Source organism: Sapajus apella, unplaced genomic scaffold (assembly GCF_009761245.1).
Source record: "Sapajus apella isolate SASKATOON/1434 unplaced genomic scaffold, GSC_monkey_1.0 scaffold65, whole genome shotgun sequence".
Lineage (NCBI taxonomy): Eukaryota > Metazoa > Chordata > Mammalia > Primates > Cebidae > Sapajus > Sapajus apella.
The window spans coordinates 10,074,841-10,093,158 of NW_022437005.1; the positions used below are offsets into that span (position 1 = coordinate 10,074,841).

At 45.7% G+C, this 18,318-nt stretch overlaps 1 protein-coding gene and 1 pseudogene across 2 annotated transcripts in view; one reads left to right on the top strand and one right to left on the bottom strand.

Moving 5' to 3' along the window:
- NAPB (NSF attachment protein beta) overlaps positions 1–2,318 on the bottom strand; it is a 44,473-nt gene extending 42,155 nt beyond the window's left edge. The window contains exon 1 of one of the 2 annotated variants that reach the window (XM_032248156.1): positions 2,115–2,318. In XM_032248156.1, the coding sequence (XP_032104047.1) occupies positions 2,115–2,212 (98 nt within the window). In that variant the 5' untranslated portion in view covers positions 2,213–2,318. The remainder of the gene's footprint in view (positions 1–2,114) is intronic. The other variant, XM_032248157.1, reaches the window with a different exon arrangement.
- Positions 2,319–5,861: 3,543 nt separating this feature from the next.
- Positions 5,862–15,404, top strand: LOC116530196 (annotated as a pseudogene).
- Positions 15,405–18,318: the final 2,914 nt, after the last annotated feature.

Genomic DNA, 18,318 nt, shown 5'->3' on the forward strand with positions numbered 1-18,318 from the left:
ATATTATTGCCTCCATTTTTTTATACACTAGAAACTGAAGCACAGAGAGGCTAAGTAACTTGCTGTAGGTCCCTAAGCTAGATAATAAACTGACCTGTTGTACCCAGGTAAGAAGATGCACTAACTTTTGTGTAAACTGAGTGTGAATGGTGATGATGGGTCTTCCGATATGTCCTGTCGAAAACACAGGTAGCAACAGTTAAAAGGGAGATGTTTCCTTAAAAACAAAGGCTTTTCAAAATCCTTTAAGGATTATAAGCTCAAGATTTGGCCTAGTTTCCTAAAAACATTAAAAATCGCTTTCCCAAAAGGAGTGTTCTTCAGAGACAAGCACCAAGTGCTGTCATGCTTTTTCCTCTGCTAGTTACAGACTCTCCCAGGGAAGCACTTCCTGAGTTGAAATACATTGTAACATTAAAATAACCTCCTGCCATGAGGTACTATGACATCAAATTTTATCAGAGTGAATTTTAAATGTTTTGTGAATCAAAACATTTAAAAGGAGTTAGTGTGGCGCTAGCATTTGACGGTAACTTTTAAAAGCGAAACAAAACATAATTCATACCTATATCTCCTACACATCACATGAGAAATTTAAAAACCAGCTATGATAAATGTCCTCTGAGAAGTTCTTGAGGACAGGGATTCTTATCTTCATGCATCTTTGCAGCCCTTTATACATTACTGCAGTTATGCAGACTGCATGAAACTTGTCCTTAAGCATTGCCTAAAGATGTATCAATAGTGGTAAAGTATTATAATTTATAACCAGAAGAATAAGGTTGGCAAAACAAGCTAAGAGCCCATTATGTGTGTCTTCTGAAATAAGAGTCTGAACTGAAGGTGCACAGAAATAAAATAGTGTCTAATCATGCAATGCGTTAAGTATCTGCTCCTGGTAACGGCAAAGGATCTTTCATTTTCAAAAGTAAAAAACGAAACAGAGACACACGAAATTCCTGCCTTTCTCTTCCTAAACAGCTGAATCATTCACATATTCAACAGCCCAGAATTCTTCCGGGCTGTCAGTGCGGGATCCGCTTTTTGAGAGGCTGGAATTTAAAATCCTCCTTAGAGGGCACGGAAGAATTACAGGAAATCAACGGGATTCCCAAAGGGCGCTGACTGAAACCGGAGCTGCGTTCCGATTAATCAAACAGAAGGCCCTGGCTATCAGTCAATCTCTGGCGAAGGAAAAATACTATGCTAAGAAAATGTATTCGTTTATTATTCAAGTATTTACTAAAGGTGTACTCGGCGCAAGGCCCCTGGTGGGAGGCCAACAAGCACACCAGCTCTGGAGCTGGGTGCCAGGCCGCCCCCTCCGGGGACGCCCCCAGATGTGCGTGCCTAGCTGCAGGGCGCGGTCCCCGTACCGACCCCTCCGGCTCCTCCCTGGCGCGCCTCACCCGGACCGTTCTCCGGAGCGATGCGGGCTTCAGCGTGGCGAAATGCACCAATCCGACTCGCCACGCACGGAGAAGGGGGCCCCACGCGCGCCCCGGGCAGCCGCGCCCGCGGGGCTCAGGGCGACGCTGACCTGCAAGGGCATGGGACCCCCGCACCAACTCGGGCCAAGGGGAGGGGGTATCCAGGGTCTCCAAACGGCTCGTGGCGCTGACAGCTCCCCAGGGTGTTCTAAGGGCTTCATGGGGCGCTTGGGGTGGGGGGTTCTGGGGGTCCTAGGGATTCTCTGAAAGGCGCGTGGGGGCTGAGGGTCCTCCTGAGACTCTGGGGATACCAAGGGGGCGTGTTAGTGGGTCTGGAGGGCGCCTAGGGGCTGAGGAGCCCTGGGGAGTTCTGCCGGCCCTAGAGGGTCTCTAGAGTGCGCGTGGGGTCTGAGCGCCCCTGGGAGGATGCGGGCTTTCCAGGGACCCTGGGGGGCCCTGTGGGGGTCTCTGGAGGGTGCGTGCGGACTGCGGGCCCCTGGGCGTCCTAGGGGTTCGAGGGGGCGCTGGGGGGCCCTACAGGATTTCCGGAGGGCGCCTGCAGGCTGAGGGCCCCTAGGCGCGGTCTGTGGACGCCAGAAGCTGCGTGGGGAACTTGGGGAGTCAGCCTGAAGGGGAGGGGGCCAAGTGCGGGGACCCCTAGGGCACGCACGGTCTGGCGCTCACCCAAACAGCCCTCGGAGGAAGGAGTGGGAGGCCTTGACTCGCTTCTCGGCCTCCGCCATCAGCTGTACCGCCTCACGCTCCTTCCCCGCGTTGTCCATGTCGCCCGCAGCGGCCGCCACAACCCCTCAGCCGGCTTGCTACGCGCCCTGGGCGCCTCAGCCCACCTTCTGGCGGCCTCAGGGGCGCAGGCGCGACGCGCGAGTCCTGTCGGGAGTTGTAGTCGGGACTTGTCATGGCGGCGGGGATGCGCAAGCCACCTACTACAGTTCCCAGGACGCCGCGGGGCGGGAAGTCTGTGAGCCGAGCTAGCGCACCGCCAGCTCCCGGGGCTTCGGCGCAGGGGGCGTGACCCGCCAGAGGTGTCCTGGGCCAAGGTGAACTTTAATCTTTTTTGTATGCGGAAATGGAAAATGATCAGTGGCCTCAAGTAAAGACCACCTAATCGGTAAGACTCACATGGCAATGGTATGGATGAAGGAACAGGGGATAGCAGATTGGGTGGAACCCACACCCTACATGCAAGTTCGGCAGAAGAGAATCGGGTGTAGCCACCGAAAGCATCACTTGCTTGATACCGCCCACCAGAAAACGAGCAACAGCTGGCAATAAGAGCCATTTTTATCTCCAAGAGCAAGACGTCCCCAGTATAAGTTCAGTTATTTTTAAATCTCCCCAAACTGCAACTTTATGTTGGTCCTCTCTTCCTTGGTTATAAATGAGTTGCACATATGCGATATATGCATAATCCACTCTTTTTGTTGACTGAATTATTTTCGTTGGATGTGAGCCATTGAACTCTTATCCTTTACGTAATGCTGGCCATAGTGGATGGATCTCCAGGGACAAAATTTTTGCCTGCCAGGAAGACTTCTAATCTCCTAGGAGAAGAATCCATAGATAGATGGAATCCTGTGCCAGAGACTTTCAGGCCTGTCCCAGAGGGAGTTATTTTTGAATACAATGTCTAGACCATTCAGGCTTGGCAGTGCTAAGGCAGAGATGCTGAAGCTAATAAGAAAATCACTGCCAAGTGAGATTTATGACAGTTTCAAACTATTAATAAATACACTGTGGGCACTGGAAAGCAAAATTTTTAAAAGTGAAGCCTGTCTGTAGAGAGCAAGGCAAGAGGGGCCAAACTCTTAGAAAAAAAGTTTACTAAAGCACATGCTACCGAGTTCATACATTGTAGGCCTCTGTAGAGATAGAAATCTCAGCTCTTCATGTAGTTTACTTGTGATTACTACGTGCATTATTCTAACTTTGAAAAGCTGATCTGTGCACTTTTGAAGAAAGAAAGAGGCAGGAAATTGGAGGTGACCATAAATACAGGAGAGACCAGAGGAAAACTGTAAAAAGTGAACATAAGCATTTGGAAAGCAGAGCAGTCTATGGGGGATTTAATGGAGTGAGGCTAAATCAAAAGCTCCTAAGTAAATCAGTGTGCTGATTAAATCAGTTCCCAAACGTGGTTCAATGCAGAAGCTCTAATGGATATTTAAGAAATACGGATTGCCAGGCCACTACTAGGTTTTGATATCAAGATATCTAGGAGCTGGGATCTAGAAAATGTACATTTTGAAAAGAACTCTCCACCTCTATTCTAAAGCACACAGTTCTACATTCTCAAATCTGCTGAAAGTCAGTTGAAAAGGAGCTGAAATGGACTGCCTCTTCAAAACTAGTACTTGCAATTAAGAGTGACGTTTTTCGTGGTTTCTGGTAATTTCCTTCATTCTCTTTTTTGTCACAGGAAATTTGTGGACAGTGCCACCATTCCGGCAGTCCATACCAAAGCGGGAGAAAACGTTCAAAACTTAATTATTGTGTAGAGCAAGTGTTTTCTTCTTCCAGAGACTGGGAGAGGAAATGAGGCAGGGCAGAGAGATGAACCTCACAGAATAAGGCCTGACTAGAGGGACAGTGGAGGAATCCTTGAAACAAGAGGGAAAAGAAAAGTAGAAGCATCCCGGCTGTGGATCAGAAGAGGAGGAATCATCTTAGAGAAGAGCCGAAGGACCCACTGCCCACACCTGCGCTGTCCAGGGTGGGGCCGCTCACCACTGGTGGCCATTTACATTCAAATTAAATCATATTAAATAAAATCTAAAGTTCCATTTCTTGGCTATACTAGCCACATTTCAAGTGCCCAATAGCCACGCATAGCCAGTGGCTACTCAAAGAGTTGAAAATGCACCACCCTGTGGATTGACTAAATTAGACACCTGATGGGCCAGCGAGGTAGCTCACACCTGTAATCCCAGCACTTTGGGAGGCTGAGGTGGGTGGATCACTTGAGGTGCAGAGTTCAAGACCAGCCTGGTCAACATGGTGAAACCCCATCTCTACTAAACATCCAAAAATTAGCTGGGTGTGTTTGTGCATGCCTGTAAACCCAGCTACTCAGGAGGCTGAGGCAGGAGAATCACTTGAACCTGGGAGGTGGAATGGAAGTTGCAGCGAGCCAAGATCACGCCATTACATTACAGCCTGGGCAACAGAGTGAATGAGACTCCATCTCAAAAAAAAAAAGTTAGACACCTGAAAAATGGCTAGTGCAAGAAGATCACTTTGACCTTTTCTTTTTTACCTACAGAATACACACTGGACAATTTGGCCTCTTGTTTCTTAAAAGCAAGAGATGAAATTCCCATATGAAAGATGTCCTTCCTATACTAGAAATAAAGCAACATTCTTATCACCAAAGACAGGAAATTGAGGCCAAGAGAATTCTGTAAAAACAAACCCTGTTAAACTAACCTTTATCTTCCTAGTCATTTCTCTATCCAATTATCCACCCTAGCCCAAGCCCCTCTGCCTCATCGCATTTTCAGTTTACTATTCTTTGTCCAATTCAGTAAAAAGTAACACACTCTAACTGCTTCTTTGAGTTTTGATTTCCTTATGAGAAGTCCCATTCCATGTAAAACTTTTATCAAATACATCTGTGTGCTATTTGTCTTGTATCAGTTTAATTCTCAAACTCCACCAGGAGCCTAGGTGAGTGGAACATAGGATGTCCCCTACACTAACATATTGGACTGCACAGACAGAGAACATTTTTATCTTTGCACAAGTCCTAGTGGACGGCACTAGCCTCTATGTACCTTGCTTTTCAGCAGCTCTGGGCACGTGTAAGAAAAGAGGAAAAAGGCTTTAGGGAATTTCCAAGAAGGCAGAGCAGGAAAGGAGCCTGTACCCTGAAGAAGGCAGAGTCAACAGTGCTGCTGGCTTTTCCCTGTGAGCAGATGGAGGTGGACACCTGGATGCCCAGACTGAATCAACACACACCCCGAAAGATGGTCTATCAAGACAAGGCTGAAGCTACTTGAGAACCCCAACTCTGGCCAGGCACAGTGGTTCACCCCTGTAATCCCAACACTTTGGGAGGCTGAGGCGAACAGATCACGTGAGGTTGGAAGTTCAAGACCAGACTGACCAACATGGAGGAAACCCTGTCTCTATTGAAAATACAAAATTAGCCAGGCATCATTGTGGGCTCCTGTAATCCCAGCTACTCAGGAGACTGAGGTGGGAGAGTCACTTGAACTCCAGAGGAGGAGGTTGCAGTGAGCCGAGATGGCGCCATTGCACTCCAGCCTGGGCAACAAGAGCAAAACTAGGTCTCAAAAAAAAAAAAAAAAAAGAAGAAGAAAAAGAAAGAAAAAGAAAAGAGAACTCCAACTCTAAGAAAGCCAGAGTCAGAAAACAACAGAATTAATATGGAAAAGGGGTGTAGCCATCGGCATGTTTTCACAGAAGGGGAGCAAGCACCAGGCAATGATCCAGTATGGAAATTTACAGGGCATGACTGCTGATTCACTGAAGCAAAGCAAGAAGACTCACCCACATTAAAGGGGAGGGAAATGAGATGCCATCTCCTGATGGGAAGGCCTCTGAGGATTTGCAGATGTTTGCAGACCACAACAGTTAGGTCACAGGGAGTCCGTGTTCAGCCTGGACTACTCTGATTGCACTGACAAAGCTGGGAAGCTGGAGCCCCCAGGCTGGGGTTAGGGGACAGCCCTCACCTCACATGGCCCTGCTGTCCCAAGGGTCCCTGCCCGGGTCTGCAGTGGACTCCTCTGATGACATCTCAGATTTGGTTCTTCCTGAAATGCTAAGCGTGGCTCAGTCATCGAACAAGGTCAAAGCAGAGTATTGTGCTTCAGAAGGCAGGGAAGGAAGAAGTCCATTTGCGGAGGCTCTTCACCCCAAATCGTTAAAGGAATGCATTAATGAAAATAAATCCTCCAACTGTGTGGATGAGGTTGTGCAATTCTAAGGATAGAATTTAATTGTTCTATTTACAGTAATTCTTTTCATTTTTCTCATAGACTAACAAAACCCAAGATCATTTGAATAGCACATTTCAGAGAAATAATTAAATAGCTGTCTTTTATTAATCTTTAAAATTTTTTTCGAAACAACATCAGTTTATGTGTTTGTGTGTAGGTGTACGGGGTGACATTTCACACGATGTCAAAATTGTTACAAGTTGCCCCAAATCTAACTTCGTTAACAATCTTACTTAACATTTCCTTAAAATATTACTCTATAAAATTCAGACCAAAAATTTAGAAAAGGTAAAATTAAATATACACAAATATCTGTTAGGGGAAACAAAAAAACGGTAAACTAAGTCAAAGTAAATTCTTATGACAAAATGCTTTTTTTCATTAGTAAGTGTTCTTCTTCTTCCTTTTTTTTTCTTTTTTTTTTTTTTTTTTTTTTCTGAGGGAGGGTCTTACTCTGTTGCCCAAGCTGAAGTGCACAATCACAGTTCACTGCAGCCTAAATCTCGTGGGCCTAAGTGGTCCTCCCACCTCAGCCTCCTGAGTAGCTGGGACTATAGGCATGTACCACCACACCCAGCTATTTTTTTTTAACTTTTATTTTTAGTAGAGACAAGATTGCTGTGTTGCCCAGGCTGGTCCCAAACTCCTGAGCTCAAGCAGTCTTTCAGTCTCAGCCTCCCAAAGTGCTGGGATTATGGGCATGAGCCACTCTGCCCTACCAAATATCATTATTTTTATTAGTTGATACGAAAGTCTACAAACAAATTTTGAAATTAACTTGATGCCTTTGTTAATGGCAAATGGGCATAAGATCATTTGGACAAGTTTTACTTATATTATATATTCTAGGACCTTTCTTATCTATGCTTAATATAAGTTATAGTTGTGAGCCTGACACAATTGCTTAAGGGGAAAAATGGTTTATTTCCCACATAATCTTTGAATTCCTAGAAGAAATTTTAGGAAAAAAAAAAGATGCTCATAATTCTACCTACCCAATGAAACAGTTATAATTTTTATACATATGTATTCCTATCTCATTTTTATCCAAATAATTTATATATGCATGTATTATTAGGATATATATTTGTAGTTTGTATTTTTTGTTTGTTTATAAAACATGTATTTTCTCTGTTGCAATAAGTGTTTATAATTGTTAATGGCCGGTAGTTGAATGAATCAAATTTTACAAAACCTATTCCCACGGTGGCATATTTGGCTTGCATCACATTTGGCTCTTACGGAAATATCTAGGACTGTTTGTAAAGTGAGACAATTTTCCCATCACTAGATTACACTGTCCCAGGCTTATTTAGGGTGCAGTGCTAGAATTTCTTCACAATCAGGTGAGAAGAACTGAGTCTTCACAAATCTACTCTACATGGGAGTAACTAGCTTTGAAAACACAGTCAACCATTATTATTCAAGAATTCCATATTTGCAAACTCACCTATTTGCTAAAATTAAGTTGCAATCCTAAAATCAACATTTGCGGCACGTTTGCTGTCATTCACAGACACTCTCGGAGTGGGAAAAACTGTGGGTGGCTTGACACATATTTTCCAAGCTGAGGTCAAACACAGCAGCACTCTGCCTTCTTGTCCCAGCTGTTCTTTTTCTTTTTTTTTTTTTTTTGAGATGGAGTCTTACTCTGTCTACCAGGCTGGAGTACAGCGGCTTGATCTCAGCTCACTGCAACCTCCAACTCCTGGGTTCAAGCAATTCTCCTGCCTCAGCCTCCCAAGTAGCTGGGATTACAGACACACACCACCACACCCAGCTAATCTTTGTATTCTTAGTAGAGATGGATTTTCTGCATGTTGGCCAGGCTGGTCTCAAACTCCTGACTTCAGGTGATCCACTCACCTTGGCCTCCCAAAGTTCCAAAATTACAGGTGTGAGTCACCACTCCCAGACTTGTTACAGCTCTTATACTGTTAACAAGTGTCCTTCTTCACAGCCAGTTTACTGCCACATTTTCACGTACGTGTGTGTGTGTGTGTGTGTGTGTGTGTGTGTGTGTGTGTGTTTTAGAGGTGAGGTCTTGCTGTGTTGCCCAGGCTGATCTCAAACTCCTGATCTTACATGCCTTCGGCCTTGGCCTCTCAAAGTGCTGGGATTGCGGGTGTGAGCCGCCACACATGGTCTTGAGTTTTGTGCTTTTTTGTTGATGATTTTGCCATTTAAAATGGCCCCAGGCATAGTGCTGCAGTGCTATCTAGTTCCCACACACAAGACAGCTGTGGGGTGCCTTATGGAGAAAGCATGTCTTCAATAAGCTTCATTCAGGCATTTACAGAGCTGATGGCAGTGAGCTTGATGGTAACGGTCAACAATGTATATTTAGAGACACACATAAAACAAGGTTATATACTGATGGATTGACAAAACGTGTTGTAACCAGAGACTCAAGGAAACCAAACCTTGCATTTCTCCATTTTTTCCTGGGGACCATGGTTTAGCATTTACTACTTCTGTGTTTGCAGAGATTGTATAGAAAGTAACTTCTGCAAATGATTGAAACCAGCTGCACATTGGGAGAGTATCTTGATAAAGAAATGAAATGCAGTCAGATCACAGAATCTCCCTTTCCCCATCCCTAAAAGAAATGGGCAGAAAGGTAAAAACTAGCAGCTCTTCCAGAGAATTAAGACAGAGGGAAATCATCTTGTACTGGCTAATTTCTGTTTGCCCCCTGGTCCCACTTGCTACCCTTCTGTCATGGCTAATTTTATGTGTCAACTTGACTGGGCCACGGAATGCCCAACATCTATTAAACATTATTTCTGGATGGGTCTGTGAGGATGTTTCTGGAAAAGGCCAGCATTTGAATCAGTGGACTGAGCAAAGCAAATGGCCCTGTTCAATGTGAGTGACACCATCCAATCCAATCCACCGAGCACCTGAGCGGCAGATGGTTGAATGAGCTCTTCCTGGCTGTTTGAATTGTGACACCAGTCTTCCCCTGCCCTCAGCTCTCCTGGTTATTACGCCTTCACACTTGGGTTGGAATCTATACCCGTGGCTCTCTAGCTCTCAGGCCTTCAAACTATACCATTGGCTTTCCTTGGTTTCCAGCTTGCAAACAGCAGATGGCGGACTTTGAGCCCTCCATAATCGTACAAGCCAATCCTTTATAATAAATCTCTACATATCTACGTGTTTCTCTGGAGAACCCTGACTAATGCACTTTCTCCATGCTGCTCTCTGCTCCACAACACAGGCTGCCGTGGACTCCATCAGTGGGGCTCTTGTGCCCTATAACTTCTGCTTGTATTGACAACAAGATGCCTAGGCATGAGGTAGAGGCCAGAGGGGACTGAGAACATAATGTCTGTCCCCTGCTCCCTCCACAAAGTGGCCAGCGGGCACTCGAATTCCTTCTAGGTTTTTTGCCTCATCTTTCAGGCTTGGGGTGCTGGCATGGCTGCTGCTCGCTGGGACACTTGCCCTGTGCCCTGGGGTTTCCGTATGCCATATAGAAGCTGCCCTGAGCTCTCCTGTTGCAAGTGTGCCTCTGCTGACTGTGGAGACCCGGACTAACGTGCTTCCCAACTTGTTGTATGAGGCCAGGGCCACCTTGAAACCCAAACCAGGAAAGCGCAATATGAGAAAAACAATCCTAGCCAGTTTCACTCATGAAAATAGATATAAAAATTCTGAAGAAAACATTAGGAAACATACCATGCACGAAAATCTAGGTGAATTATAAACATAAATGGGAAATGCCGAACTTTAAACATTTCAGAAAAAATATTTAAAAGTAGCCTTATAACCTTCATTTCCTAAATAAGGCATAAAAAATGCAAACTGTAAGAAAAATCAATACATTCTTCCATTAAGATTATTTTTTCATCAACATGCCATAAATAAAATGAAAAGACAACCACAGCCCAGAAGATGATATTTGCAAGAAGGATAAAGAAATCCCACAAACCAATTGAAGACAACCAAACAGAAAAATGGGCAGAAGGGTTGAACCTGAGACTTAATTGCAGATTTCAGCAAACTCTTGGCCGGCCTTCTTCAGCTTTTGCTGCTCACTGCTTCAGTGGGAAGAGCATCTGCTCACAGAAAACCAGAAAGATCACAGGAGAAGGCGGAAGCAGGAGTGCTGCAGCCTGCAGAATCATTTGCTTTTTCTTTGCTTTCAAAATGGAACCTGATGACTATTTGAGGGCTGGTAAACAGATACTGCGTTGTGGAAAACGTCTGCGGAAAGGAGACCAAAGGCTGGATGAGGAGGATGACCTGCCCACAAGCCCCTCCACCCTGGGTGTCCTTGGCCTCTTGTGACACGCTCCGACTTTCTAAGCCTCATGAGTTCTCAGGTTTCTGTTTCTGGAAAGAGAAAATGTACCTGGAACCTTTGGAGCGTTGCCAGCTTGGAGCCATCTGTAGCAGCGCCTTGTTTGCTGACAATCTGTGGGCCTGCTGCTGCCCTGCTCCCCAGAACCAGAGTGCATCTCCAGCCAAGGTCAGCGATGTTCTGCTGCTGCTGCCCTGGGGGCGAGGGCTCAGGGCTGCAGTAGGAGCTGCTGCTGGCAGCGTGGACCCTGCTCCCCCACCCCCGCCCTGCAGCCAAGGCTGGGAGAGCCCTGAAGCAGGCAGAGACTGCTGACGGTTCCTTCCTGGGCCACCTTTGGAGGGTGCCCGGCAGCAGGTGGGTTGCAAATAGATTTGCTTTCTCCCTGGATGATATCCAGGTCAGTAACTAGCCTAAAACAGGATTATTTAGGGGACAAGGAAGAGCTTGTCAAATAGTGCTACATGCCAAAAACAAACAAAAACAACACATAGAGAGTGGAGAGAAGAAAGCAATGGAGCTCAGCCCTGCTGTTTACAGAGGTTATTTGTTTCCCCAGAATGATGACAAATTTCAGATAGCAGATGTAGGCTGATGAAGAGAGTGTCACAGTGCGACCCTTTCCTAGCCCCAGTGCCACATCTGCTGGTGAAGGGGTGATGGAAAGCCGCAGCTAGGAAACTCTGTCTGCAGCTTCCTCAGCCCACGCAAGCAGAGCCTGCTGGGGTAAAACACTTCATGCTCTTATTTCCTGCTTCTCCCAGGTGCTGGACTCATAACTCCCAAGCTTGGTCGTCAAGAGACAGAACCAGGAAGTTGTGGAGCTCATAGAGGGTTCCTGTGGGACACGCACCATCTCGTCCACACAGCATTCAGCCACGGGTTGATCCAACAGGAGTCCCACACTTGCCATCATGCCTGGCCCAGTAGCGGCTTGTTACCAAGTTCAGCTCATGAGATAGGAGGCCTGGTTTGCTGGACACCTGGAAAAGATACTTCCTCTTTCTTTTTCTTTCTTCTTCTTTTTTTTTTTTAGATGGGGTCTTACTCTGTTGCACAGGCTGGAGTGCCGTGGTGCAATCACAGCTCACCGCATTCTAGACCTCCCAGGCTCAAGTGATCCTTTCCCCTCAGCCTCCAGAGTTGCTAAGACCACAGGCATGCATTGCCTGGCTGACTTTTATGTTTTTAGTAGAGTTGGGGTTTCACCATGTTGGCCAGGCAAGTGTTGAACTCCTAGCCTCATGTGATCTGCCCACGTGTCGGGATGTGAGCCACCACGCCTGGCCAAATTGCACATGTTTAAAGGGTTCAATTTGATGAGATTTGTCATACATATGCATCTGTGGAATCATCGCTACAATTAATACAACAGACATATTTATCACCGGGAGTTTTCTCATGTGCTTTTGCAACCCTTCTCTCCTACGCCCCTTATTCCGTGGACAGGAGCAGACCCCACATTTCCTATTACTCCATAGTCTAAGCAGAGCTCCTATTTCCCCCTCTTGTATGGACAAGAACAGGGCTTCCCTTTGTGATAGCTGGCACTCCTAGCTTACTCTTGCTCCACAGAGATACTCAGGCCCCTACATTTCCCTTATTTCATGGCAGCAAGCAGACAACAACTAGGTCCTCTATCTCCCTTTGTTCCGTCGCTGGGGCTGGAGTGCTTGGTGCAATTTCAGCTCACGGCAGCCTCCACGTCTCCTGGGCTCAGGAGATCCTCCTACCTCAGCCTCCTGAGCCTTCCTGGGACTACAGGTGTGTGCCACCATGCCTGGCTAATTTTTGTATTCTCTATAGAGACGAGATTTCACACGTTGCCCAGGCAGGTCTGATACCCCTGGGCTCCAGCTATCCTCCCAGCCTCGGCCTCCCAGGCATCAGCCACTGTGCTCAGCCCCTATTCCATGCTTTAACCCAGCTCCCTGTCTCCATTTATACATGGAACTTACCAGAATCGTATTTTTTTCCAATTCCATGTCCACAGAGTCAGAGATCAGCATTCTGCTGCCACAAGCTAAAGAATGGCAGTGTGACCTGTTAGGGCCCCTGCATCTCCTTCTGTGGCATAGCCAGGGTCTACGTTTTCCTTTTCTTCAATTAAAATTGCCAGTGACTCATTTTCCTTTTTATGGACACAACCAACTCCCATAGTTCATAAGCAGATTTATTGTTTATGCTTTGAGCCCCACGTCCATGGGGATTCTAGTATAGCCCACCCAATATTACTTTTCCTCTCTAAGGGCCTCGGTCTGATGGTAGGATCCCGGGGTGTGTCCAGGGCGTGCTGAGATGGCCCAGGTCTGAGCAGCCTCCCGATCACTCAGAATCCTTCATTATCTATTCTACAGCACGTGGCCCTTGGCAGCTGAGGCTCAGGGAATTCCAAACATATCACCTCCACCAGCTGGACAGGTTCTCTCAAGGCAGGCTCTGGGGACAAGGGAGGATGTTGTGACAGGCCCTAGCAACACCATCATGATGGGAGGTGGTCTGGCTTCCAGGACAGGAGGGACCTGACAGGCCATGAGTTTAAGAGTGGGTTCAGAGTCACAGAAGAATCACAAAGAAGATGTTTTTATGACACCTGACTTGGGAGCTGGTTCTTTGCCCACATCCAATTAGTCTGTACCACAATCCAAGAGGAGTCTTTCTCCCCATTCTCATATTACAGATGAAGAAACACAGCCTAGGGAGATGAGGTAACTCTTCCAGAGTCACCAGCAAAGGCCTTGAACCAGGACAGTTGGACTGTTAGGCTCCTGCTTCCCTTCCTTAGCAAGCTGCTTCTCACAGACCAATGCGTTATTTCGTTTTGGATATTTTAACTTTTATTTTGGTATAATTTCAGACTTACACAAAGGTTGCAAAAATAGCATAAAGCATTCTCGTATACCTTTCATCCCACGTCCCCAAATGTTAACGTATTATGCAATCACTATATAGTGAAAACTAGAATATCAACGTTCACACAATACTATTAACTAATCTGCAGATTTTATTCACATTTCATCAACTATACCACTGATTTTTTTTTTTCTGGTGGGATTCTGTTTAGGGTCTGACCTTAACAAGGGATTTTTGTTTGTTTTTTTGAGACAGAGTCTCGCTCTGTCACCCAGGCTGGAGTGCAACCATGCCATCTCGGCTCACTGCAGGCTCCACCTCCCGGGTTCAAGTGATTCTCCTGCCCCAGCCTCCTGAGTAGCTGGGATTACAGGCATGCACCACCACGCCTGGTTAATTTTGTATTTTTAGTAGAGATGGAGTTTCACCATGTTGGCCGGGTTAGTCTCGAACTCCTGACCTCAGGTGATCCACCCACCTCAGCCTGCCAAAGTGCATTACAGGTGTGAGCTACTGCGCCCAGCCTAAAATGTTTTTAAAATAGGGCGCTTGGGAGTGATGTCACGTGCCCCATGTGAGTGGATTGCAACACATGCAGCTGCCTAGAGAGAGGGAGCCAGTGTCCCACGTCAGAGCCACCGCTGCCGCGGAGCTGCCGCCGGGGAGGGGCAACCGCTGCCGCCCAGGACTGGGCCTTTAGGGAGGTGGAGGCAAGAAGATGGCTTGGAGGCGGTCCACGGCAATGGCACCAGCATGATATCACTGATCATTCCTCCCAAAGACCAGATTTCACGAGTGGCAAAAATGTTAGCAGATGAGTTTGGAACTGCATTTAACATTAAGTCACGAGTAAACTGCCTTTCAGTCCTAGAAGCCATTATATCTGTGCCACAAAGACTCAAACTTTATAACAAAGTACCTCCAAATGGTCTAGTTGTTTACTGTGGAACCCTTGCAACAGAAGAAGGAAAGGAAAAGAAAGTCAAAGACAAAACTATGTCGGAAAGTAGCAGAAACTGCTGTGCAGCTGTTTATTTCTGGGGACAAAGTGAATGTGGCTGGTCTATTTTAGCTGGATCTGCTGACTTTAAAACTGAACTAAGTTAATCTGTTACGTTTGATCAGAGGTTACAATTGAAAGTTTTAAAATTAGTTGATATATCCTATGGTGGTGAAAATGGATTCAATCAAGCTATTGAATTATCTATTGAAGTCCTCTCCAACATGAAGTTCATTCAAGAGAAGAAATTAATAGGACGATACTTTGATGAAATCAGCCAGGACACGGGCAAGTACTGTTTTGGCGTTGAAGATACGCTAAAGGCTTTGGAAATGGGAGCTGTAGAATTTCTAATAGTCTATGAAAATCTGGATATAATGAGATATGTTCTTCATTGCCAAGGCACAGAAGAGGAGAAAATTCTCTATCTAACTCCAGGGCAAGAAAAGGATAAATCTCATTTCACAGACAAAGAGACCGGACAGGAACATGAGCTTATTGAGAGCATGCCCCTGTTGGAGTGGTTTGCTAACAACTATAGAAAATTTGGAGCTACGTTGGAAACTGTCACAGATAAATCACAAGAAGGGTCTCAGTTTGTGAAGGGCTTTGGTGGTATTGGAGGTATCTTGCGGTGCCAAGCAGATTTCCAGGGAATAGAATACCAAGGAGGAGATGATGAATTTTTTCACCTTGATGACTACCAGGTAGTTGACATGGGTCTGGCAAAACGTGCCTCACCCTCCAGCATCCAACCCAAGGAGCACACCCATGGTGGAATCCAAACAGATCCCTGCCTTGCAATTGGAACATTTCCAGAACCTAATCCATGAGCATTGGATATGGAAAAGAAACTGAAACAAAACCAGACCCAGCCCTACACTTTGGTTTGTCATGGTGTCAGCGCAGCAGCCTACGACTAAGTTCCTAAATGCCACTTTGGACTAATTTAAAAAAGAATCTCAGTTTTTACTTTTACTCAATGGTGAAATTGGTTGCTCTTGTATTTTATGAAAAAAAAATGATTTTTTTAACTTTCATATATAGAAGCAAAAATACTTTAACTGCTGTAAACCTTCAAAAGTTAATAGAAATGAGATCATAGTGGTTTGTTTCTTATTTTGGTTGGAGAAAAAATTAAATTGCTTCATTTCGCAGTGGCCCATTTGCATGGCATTCTCAGCTTTGACTGCATAAGAAGAAATACGTGATGAAATGTTGGAACCATTTCTCTCTTGGTCTCTGTTTAATGTTGAAAGGGTGAGCTAATAGGAGGCAATTTCAACTTCACTTTCTCACGCTCCCCTGTCCCCCTCCAGACTGGCAGTTTCAAGGATGCAAATTGCATTGCAAAATCAAACTGACTCTTGAAGTACTTGGGCCAGTGCACTGTTTACTTCCATCTGTTTGCAGACATATTTGTGCCCGGCGTTTGGGAGTCCTTTGTATTGATGTTCTGACAAGGGTCCCTATAAGCTTAACCTACCTGAAACCAGTTTGGAATGGATATGATGGGGCTTCTGTGCTCTTGCTGGGATTGGGAGAAATAAAACATGCAATTTAAGTGGAAGTGAGGAAATTTAAAGAGGATTTTCTTTTGCATGGGTCAATCCTTGTTAAAAGGGAGGTGGACGTGTTTTCCTTGTGTTGGATGGCATGAGATTATGTGAATGTTTTGATTTATTAAAATGAACTGCAAGGTTTTTCACAGGAACAAGCGACATGTATGACTGCATGTAATTATACACTCCTGACCTCCTGGTGGGGTTGGAGTATCTGTTTCAAATGTGGGACTTACAAGCACCTCTCACATGAGAAATTAGGGGTGGGTGGGAAGGGATGGGACACAGCTTCCAGCGCCATGGAGTTTAAGACCATGTTGGATCCAAAAATTGGCCTGAAAGCCTGAAGCTTATGCTTCACAGCTGGCCTGTAAGTCAGACTTGAACCCAGCTGATATGCAAGGTCATGGCATGCTGGACGTGGTGACAGTGAACAAAGTGTATAGTATGTGCCTAGTGGTAGCAATGGAAAAAAGTATACCAAATGGACTTTGAAGGACCAAAGGTTTTAAAAGTCAATTGGTATCACCTCCACACTGACTAGGGTAGTGGGGTACATTTGGTTTTCAAATGGGTACTTTTAACACTTTAGTGCCTGACTGCTGTTCTTTACTGACTTGATTCAGTCACTTGTAGCTTTATGGGTCTGAACCAGCTCCTTGTTCCCAGGTTACAGACCTGACTATTGTTCCAATCATCCTGTTTCACTTGAATGAAGGGAGTATGTCTTAAATGTAAAGTTTCTGATTCTCACACTGTACTCTGAGGTCCAAATGCTGTCTGTCAATGTGTAACCTGATGTCTCAACCCCCAGTGAGAAGGGTCGATTCTTTGGTGTTCACCAACGTGGGAGACTTCACCGAACAGCCTTTTTTGCTTTGGGCTCTGCTGTTTGTTTGCAGAACACCCAAGAGCGAGCAAACATGCTCTCTTCACAGCAGTAGCTTAGGGTTTTGCCATTGTAAATGGGTCTGATGTGATATGACAAGACCAGAGAAATTGGATGTAAATTTACATTTTTGAATATGCTTGCTGTTTCACATGAAACATTTAGGGTATGCAGCTCCTTTTGTAGCTTTTATTTTTACTGTTGAAGTTTGGAAATGATGCCAAATTTTTGTATTTCTTTAATCAATGTGTTCCCTTTGGTGATATATATTGCATTATATATTGATGTGTATTACACTTATACATACAAACACAAATAAGAGGGGGTGAAAACCGTAGCCTTTGGATTCTCTATAGCCTCTGCAGAGAGATCCTAAGCAGCAAAATCTTGGTGTTGTAATGTACAGAAATGGAGAACAGTATTAAACCACATTTAAGAATAAAAAAAAAATAGGGCACTTATGGGTTTTGGGGGGCAAGTGACAGCTCATCTTAGGGGCCCGCAGGATAATTTCTAAATGGGGCTCACAGTTTATCCTCCTTCATAGGGAGGCTGTGATTACCTCACAAAGCTTCTCTAGGGTCACAATAAGACAGCAAAAGCCCGTGCAGGGCCTGCAGGTGTGCTGGGGTCCCGCAGGCAGAAGCTGTGGTTGGCGCATGGCAGAACGTGTCTCTAAAGGGAGCGCCGGGAACAGGTGATAGCTTGGTAAGACAGCTGGAACCCAAGGTAGGTAAGAAGAATGTACCACCCCATGCTCCTTATCACTGCTTCTTTATATCTCAGCTCAGATATTACCTTCTCCATCAGTCCTCCTCCCGTCCGATAAGTGATGCTTCTCTATCTGCAACCCCAGCTCTTACTGCAGAGCACTGTAGGGGCTACTCTGGGGACTTTCTTCCCTGTGACCTGTGAAGACAGGGAGAGGGGCTTTGCATGCCTTGGCAGGTGTTGAAAAATTTTGCTTGCCTAGATCACTAAAGAACTGAATGGGCTGGGCGCGGTGGCTCACGCCTGTAATCCCAGTACTTCGGGAGGCCAAGGCGGGTGGATCACGAGGTCAAGAGATCGAGACCATCCTGGTCAACATGGTGAAACCCCGTCTCTACTAAAAATACAAAAAATCAGCTGGGCATGGTGGTGCATGCCTGTAATCCCAGCTACTCAGGAGGCTGAGGCAGGAGAATTGCCTGAACCCAGGAGGCGGAGGTTGCGGTGAGCCGAGATCGTGCCATTGCACTCCAGCCAGGGTAACAAGAGTGAAACTCCGTCTCAAAAAACAAACAAACAAACAAA